We start from the raw sequence: 7,500 nt of genomic DNA, 5'->3' as shown, positions 1-7,500 counted from the left end.
GGCGATCTCACCCGACTCATAAGAATTCACTGAACTCGTCATTGTTTTTGTTATCTGAAAAAAGAAATAACTGAAAGAGTGTTAGCTTCCTTCATTATCATTTATCGTCTTCTATCTGGCGTAAATTTTCTGTTCCTGTCGCAGTTTCTTTATCTTTACTTAGTCACTATTTGGTGTTACCAAATCCGAAAATTCAAAGGTTTCTTAAATGTGTAAAAAGGTCTTTCGGGGATGAGAGGGCATTCACGTCATGCGGGGTCGTGGAAAATGTAGCTTTTTCTTTTCTTTTTTTTTGTCTTTTAGCTTTTTCTTGTGGTTTCTTCGGAGAGTCTACTTCGAGAGCAAGAATACTAGAGGCAGGCTACTTCCTTGCTCGTGGTCTCTTCCAGCTCGTACATGCTGTCAACTGTAGTGTTATGAATATGCACATACGGATCCTCTACGCCCCAACAGAGATTTATATAGTACTATTTGGTTATACTGACAATATGTCACGTGAGGATGACTCAAAGACCATGAGTCATGAGAAATAGATAGTTCACATGCACTCAAGTATTTTAAAGAAGTGCTTGTTCTCAAAAAATGTGTACTTTTCTTTTAATGACAAAATAGAAATAGAAAAAAAAGACACAGACACACACACACACACACACACACACACACACACACACACACACACACACACACACATATCTATATATACATATATATATATATTTATATAATATATATATACATATATATAATATGTATATAGAAATATAATGTATATATATATATATATATATATATATATATATTATAGAGTGCAACGCTGTCTGAAGCCTTTCTTGAGGAAGTAAATTTGCTTTGTTTAAGACATTTTTAGTTACTTAACTCATAGCTTCTGTTTCTGGTCAAAACTGTCCCCTCCTCTTTACACACTTCCCGGGCCATTTCTGTCCATAGATTTCGCAAACTTTTAAGTTGACTTTTGCTTGATTCGCAGATAATCACTGAAAAGAAAGTATGCCTTTCTAGCACTCAGAATGACTGAATTCACTATAAATGCCTTCGTATATAAGAAACCTATCATGAGAAAACGAAAAACTCCGCATTTCGACACTTAATTGAATTCCATTATAACCAGGCATATGATATCTAAGAATAATAAATAGATCAATAGCAACACCAATATGCTTTTCATACAAAAGATATCTTTATAAAATGTGTAAGACGTGTATACCTTTAGTGCGTGTATCCGTGGACATGCGGATTGCCTGCATCCGGTTACAAGAACGACCTGATTATTTGTTTACATTTCGCAGCATGGCCAGTGTTGAAAGGCTCGGGGTTGATGTTATTATCAACGACATTGATAATAATCCAGCCTGCACTCATGGTGAGATGAAAACCATTGAAGAGTTGGGGGTAGAAATACCTCTGCTTCATGTCTTTAAAAAACAAATCTTTTTCTCTGAAATTTTGCTGAAGTAATTAGATTGTTATTCCAAGTTAAAGTGAATCTTGTTTTATACAGGTGTTAAATGATTATAGTAAACAGACAGATGGTATATTTTTAAATAATGTGTGGCAGATATTACAGAAAGGTCTCGGGTAATATTTTGTCTTTCAGAATATACTCACAGACACAGGATTCAGTATTCCTCTAGTAAGGTGACGAATCCGGTGATGATATTTCCTGTGCAAACCTTTGGCTTTTTGAGTTAGCTAACACACCCCTCTCACCATCCCACAGGCTTAGGGATCCATGCAAATTCAGACTTTGGGTAAGGGGGCATACTATGTGCATAGCAATTGTGGCTGGTTCCATACCTCACAGTGCTATGACATTGACTAACCCTATGCTGGAGGGGATTGCATGTTTAGTTTGCTGATTGTATTTGCACAGAGATGGCTCCAAAAATGGTTACTAGTCTTTCATATCTCACCTGCTTGCTCCTTTCCTTGATTTTTTAAAACATTCTTACTATTTTATATTGTTATTAGTATTTCTAATAACATTAATATAGCCAAAGTGTCACTGATAATAGTAATGGCATTGTTATTAATAGCATTAAAAAAACCCCCTGAAAACTCAAGGAAAGGGGTCAACAAATCTCTATTAATATATCCCAAAACAAGATTACAGTGGACCTTATACATTTCTGGTGACAGTGGGTTAATGTCAACAATCGCTCTCCACATATAGATTTGGCAATATTGAGCTTGGACTAATTGATTATTCGATGATAATTTCCCTGGGTATAACATCATTGTATATCTCACATAGTACCTGAAACCAATACAGCAATCACACATGTCTTCATGAAACAAGAACTGGCTTTAAGTTGCCTCAGATAGTCAAACTACATAATAACCAAAACAATATGAACATGACGGAGTCCTTTCCTGTGACTGGCTTGTTGAGTTATTTCCTTATAATTTTTTTTCCACAGGATATATCATAGATGAAAAGTTTATTAGATTTCAGCAGTAAACAATTTCAAATATTGTCAGTCATGAAAGTCACATCATGCATTTATTTACTTATTTATTTATTTTACCTTTTTCACATTGATAAATGCTTGACCGTGAAAGATTATGTTTATATTTTTCTCTCTCTCTCTTTGAGGAACAAAGAGTAAACAAGAAAATTATTATAGGAGAAGAAAAGGATAATTCAGAAACATTTATTATATTTCTGTGAAATAGGAATACAGTCAGAGTTATGGATGTTTTCTATAAATAAACTGTATTTTAATATGATTTGCAGTACAAATATCAGTATTTGCATTACATGTTTAAGTGAAATAAAGAGACATACATAATTTCTTTGTGAACAAGAAAATGGTAGTTTCACATAATCTTGTAATACAGACTTTGTTTTTCAACATAATGAAGATACATGATGCATTTGATATAAATTTTGGAAAATATAGACTAAATGATATTGGACCTGAAGCTGCTCACATTTTGCTGCTCCTCACACTATTAGCCATTCAGAGAATTTGACTTATGCATTCCCTGTGATGATTAATATCAAGTAGGCTCCTTAAAGCTTAAATTGTAATATGAGAAACTGAAAATCATAATGAAAATTATTATTTAAGCATAAATACATATTCATTTCCTGGGCAAAATCAGTGATGGTAAGAAGTATGTGATAAGTATGTAAGTATAAGTGTAATATTAGACCTCTGTAGATATTTTAAAAGATTTCTAAATTCAGTAACATAGTTTTCATCAAATCAGAGTTGTCTTTATACTTTCTAGCTGAAGTTTGTGTGTTAACATGGACATTAAAAAATATGCAATTTAGTGAGAATTCTAGTTTTGTGAATTTCTCATTCTTGATGAATGTTTTCTAATCAGAAAAACATTTTATATTAGCCCCTAATACAAAAGAAACCAGAATTTTCTTGAGAAGCATATTTTGATATGTGTTCTTGACTTTGCAGTTATATTTGTCATAAAAAAGAGATAAGAATTTATTTTTTTTCAGGCCCAACAGTGTTATTTGAGAGATACCAGAGTAATGGTCGCAGTCGGCAATATTATGCCTGTTCTGCTTGTCGGGACAGGAAAGACTGCTCCTTCTTCCACTGGGCAGATGAAAAGTTTTCAAAGACAAAGAGAGACCTGTGGGACAAACTCATCAAAGATTCTGGACCTAAAGACACTGAAGAGGAATTATGCAGGTGATTCATCTATATTTCTCTCTTTTTTTTTTAATGCATTTACTTTTGACAGTGTCCAAGTGAATCAGTCTTCTGCCATTTACATTAATTTTGGTGATATGGAGTGCATTTCTGGTTTAAGGATTGGAGCATTGGGAATTTCTGGCAGTCAGAGTTGGAAAGTATCTGATAAACAAATGAGTGAAATATGAAATAATATCATAGAAGCAAGTAGAAATATTATTTATTCATGGGAACTTTATCTCTAAGTAACATTATAATTTTGATATATATTTCATATATCTGTGAACTGTACTAGAAAAGTAAATCTAAATATCATATGTTGGATAGAATGCAACTTTATCTATTGTGGGTGTTAATTTAGTGCTTACTAATGTTCTAGCATGTTCTAGAAATGTAACATTTGTACATACATAAAGTTGAATTTTGCCTTCCATTTTAATGGTTATGATATCCATCTGTTCTCTGTGTTGGGATACTGTGGTAGATATTCAAATTAGAAAAGAGAAAAAAGGAATATAGCATAAGTGCTGGAGTGAATAATACTAGAGAAATTTCAGTTGCTTCTAAGACCTTTATATGATAAAAGCATTCTAGATCAGGAGTTTTCAATTTTTTTCTTATTAAGCATCTGCGAATTATTGAGCTATTGACTTGTACCTCCATTAATAATTGATATTTTATATTAGTACTAATCTAGTACAGATTTGCACTATACTGGATGTTATCAAATTATTGAAAATGTTATTACATTCTGAAGTAGGCAAGTTTTAACATCTTGCTTAGTTTATATTAATTTTTGCCAGCCTTACCTATGTTATGCTTTTGGTGTGAGAGCATCTGCTCTAAATTATGAATATTCAAGCATGTGAAAATAAGTATGTGGAAAAACAGAGATGGTCAATTGTACAAAATACTGGCTAATAGACTTATGCATCATTTTCCATAATGTGTTTGAAAAGGTAGGATTTAATACAAAAAGTTTATGTATTAATTTCAGTTTAAATAAGGTGCTCTCAGTATTGCCAAGTAAGAGAGTATACTGTGCCACCTGCTCTACTCTGTTTACAACTGCAAGAAGAAGCAAACATAAAGCCTGCACACTTATCACACCTCTGACTGACAGACAACTTACACAGCCATCATCAGTAAGTATACATGTTTAATGCTATACATAGGAAGTTAGAAATAATGAACATTCCATTAATATCTTAATGTAAAGTATGTTTGATCAAACAGTCAGAGGTCTTTTTATGATTTTTTATCAAAACTCAGTGCTAAGTATCTGTTTTTTAACATAAAAAGTAGCATCAGTAGATGGATGATATTGACAAGACTGAGTAATGTAGCTTATATTTCCCAGTTTCTCCCACCCAGAGAAAGTGCAAAGAAAGAGGCACAATACCTTTTTGCTTCTAGTAGTGTGGATGTTATCATCACCATGCTAGAAAAGATACAAGCCAAAAGAGTTTTGTGTGTTGGGGCTCCTCGAATATACGAGGCAATAGCAAACTCTGAGAAGTTGAATATGTCAGCTCTGATGCTTGACATTGATGAACGATTTGTAAGTATATGGTATTTTTATTCCCAACATGTGAAATGATATGCTGTGATAGTTCATTTTATTTTAGATAGTATCTGTTACCCCAGAAAACATATTTCATGCCAAAATATATGCCACAGATGTGGGAAATTTGCTCCAGGATTAACTTTATATACTTCTCAAAGTACAGTTAATATTTCAACATTATTTTCTTCATCATTATTTTCTTTTAGCTTAAATATGGATTATAGTGAGACTAATTATGATGAAAGTGCAAAGAATATGAATACTCTATTTATGTATAATATTTTTCTCTCTTGGCATTTTCAAATCTCAGCGAAGATTTTTCAAGCACCAGTCCTTCCTGCAGTACAACATGTTCAACCATCACTTCTTTGATGGGAAGAAGGCCAAAGATACATATCAAAACTTTATTGCTGGAAAAGAAAGTAAGTAATGAATAACCATGCGATTCATTTTATTGAATATATGGAATACAATAAGAATAGCAATTTATTCCATATGCACTTTTTCTTCCGAAAGCAGTTCCATTACTTTTCTTATTTATTAACCCATTGCCACCGGGGAAAATGAATAAAAAATGGTTCTTAGCCACAAAAGAGTCAATTAATAGATCTTCAGACTTTACCTGATTTCACCTTTCCTTGAATTGGCGGGAAAAATGTATTTTTTTCTAGTGCTATGAATATCGATGGTGTTATTTTTATCATAAACATTTTAATTACTATAATGTTATAAACATTTGTAATAGCAAAATAAGATAATGTAAAATATATATGTAAATCAATGAAAAGGGTGAATGGGCGAGACTGACAGAACTCATAACTGGCTCACTAGTGACTTGGTACAAATGTAGCCATCTGTGTGTAAAAACAATTTAACAAGTAAACTCACAGTGGACATGGCATATACATACATGTCATGCCTGTTGGCAATGGGTTAAGATACAGCTGTAATAACACATACTTTGTTATTATATACTCAGATTCAAACTGCATAATCACTTTGTATTTCTTTCACCTTCAGAGTTAGTGTTGGTGTCTGATCCCCCATTTGGAGGGAGAATGGAACTTTTAGCCCATAACATGAAAAGGATTGAACAGGATTGGAGAACAGCCAGACATCTTGATCCTCAAGAACAATTGCCAGGTTGGGATGTTACCCCTAAGTTCCCCTTGTGCAAGGATATTAGTTTAAACATATTGAAATTTAATAAAATAAATGAAAGGTTTAAAGTTCATGTAGGAGCCAGCAATTACATAGTAAAAGAAGCATTTTAGAACCAGTTGTGTTTATATATGATTCAGAAACCTGTGACTCACTTTCTTCATTAAGCTGGACACAAGCATAATGGTAAAGTTGTTTTCTGCACACCTTAGATATGTTATATAACCAATTAAGATTATCTCATAACTTGAAAGATTTATTGGTATGAAACTCAAAACAGTACCATGTAGCTATATCTTTTGCTTAATTGAGAAAATTTATTTGTGATTTTAAAAAGCTACCATAATGTATCCTAATTATATCTTTTGCAATGCAGCTTCATGTTTTAACTGTTTTAATCTTTGTTTACATGTGTTTTGAAGATGTCTGTAATTATATAGTATTACAGTAACTTCAGTTTGCTTGTAATCATCATGCTCATTAATATTTTTTTTTCCTCAGTGCTGTTCATATTTCCATACTTCATGGAACCCCAAGTCCTGCAAAACCTGTCAGACTTTGTGATGCTTGATTATCAAATAGATTATGATAATCATCCACTGTATTCATCAGGTAAGGAAATGATGAATATTGTCCTGGAAAGAATTACTGACATTAGCTTTTTTGGGTGAATATTAAACCCTTATTACTTCAAATATATTATTTTGTTTTAGGCCCAAAGAGTATGAAGAATGGTTCTGCTGTAAGGGTGTATGTAAATCAACCTGCATCACTATTTTCCTTTCCTGAGAGTGAGGGATATCATTACTGTAAACCCTGCAATCGATGGGTGTTTAACAACAATAAACATTGTGAAAAATGCAAAGGTTGTATGTCAAAAGTAAGTTTACTCAATACTGTTTTTAAGAATGCATAAAACAATATAGATTTTAGATGACTTTGCTGGAATTTGAAAAATATAATTAGATGTTAATTACTCTACTAAATAAAAAAAATTCAATAGCCAAAATCCTTTTAACTATTTTTATTCTAGGATGGTCGAACCTACAGACACTGTGACCAGTGCAGGAAGTGTGTAAAACCATCATG

At 32.6% G+C, this 7,500-nt stretch overlaps 1 protein-coding gene across 1 annotated transcript in view; it reads left to right on the top strand.

The window, feature by feature from the left end:
* The first annotated feature begins 1,239 nt into the window (after window positions 1-1,239).
* The window catches only part of LOC125044781 (rRNA N6-adenosine-methyltransferase ZCCHC4-like), a 7,491-nt gene continuing 1,230 nt past the window's right edge, over window positions 1,240-7,500 (top strand). Inside the window, exons 1-9 of the mRNA XM_047641728.1 lie at window positions 1,240-1,381; window positions 3,485-3,680; window positions 4,681-4,828; window positions 5,044-5,244; window positions 5,561-5,672; window positions 6,271-6,393; window positions 6,913-7,023; window positions 7,125-7,291; window positions 7,445-7,500. The exon at window positions 7,445-7,500 is cut by the window's right edge and continues 139 nt beyond it. Of these exons, the coding sequence (XP_047497684.1) occupies window positions 1,249-1,381; window positions 3,485-3,680; window positions 4,681-4,828; window positions 5,044-5,244; window positions 5,561-5,672; window positions 6,271-6,393; window positions 6,913-7,023; window positions 7,125-7,291; window positions 7,445-7,500 (1,247 nt within the window). The 5' untranslated portion in view covers window positions 1,240-1,248. The remainder of the gene's footprint in view (window positions 1,382-3,484; window positions 3,681-4,680; window positions 4,829-5,043; window positions 5,245-5,560; window positions 5,673-6,270; window positions 6,394-6,912; window positions 7,024-7,124; window positions 7,292-7,444) is intronic.

The sequence above is a fragment of the Penaeus chinensis genome, chromosome 36, assembly GCF_019202785.1.
Source record: "Penaeus chinensis breed Huanghai No. 1 chromosome 36, ASM1920278v2, whole genome shotgun sequence".
Classification (NCBI taxonomy): Eukaryota; Metazoa; Arthropoda; class Malacostraca; order Decapoda; family Penaeidae; genus Penaeus; species Penaeus chinensis.
The sequence above is the reverse complement of the archived record's forward strand: the minus strand, read 5'-3'. Positions and strand labels throughout refer to the sequence as shown.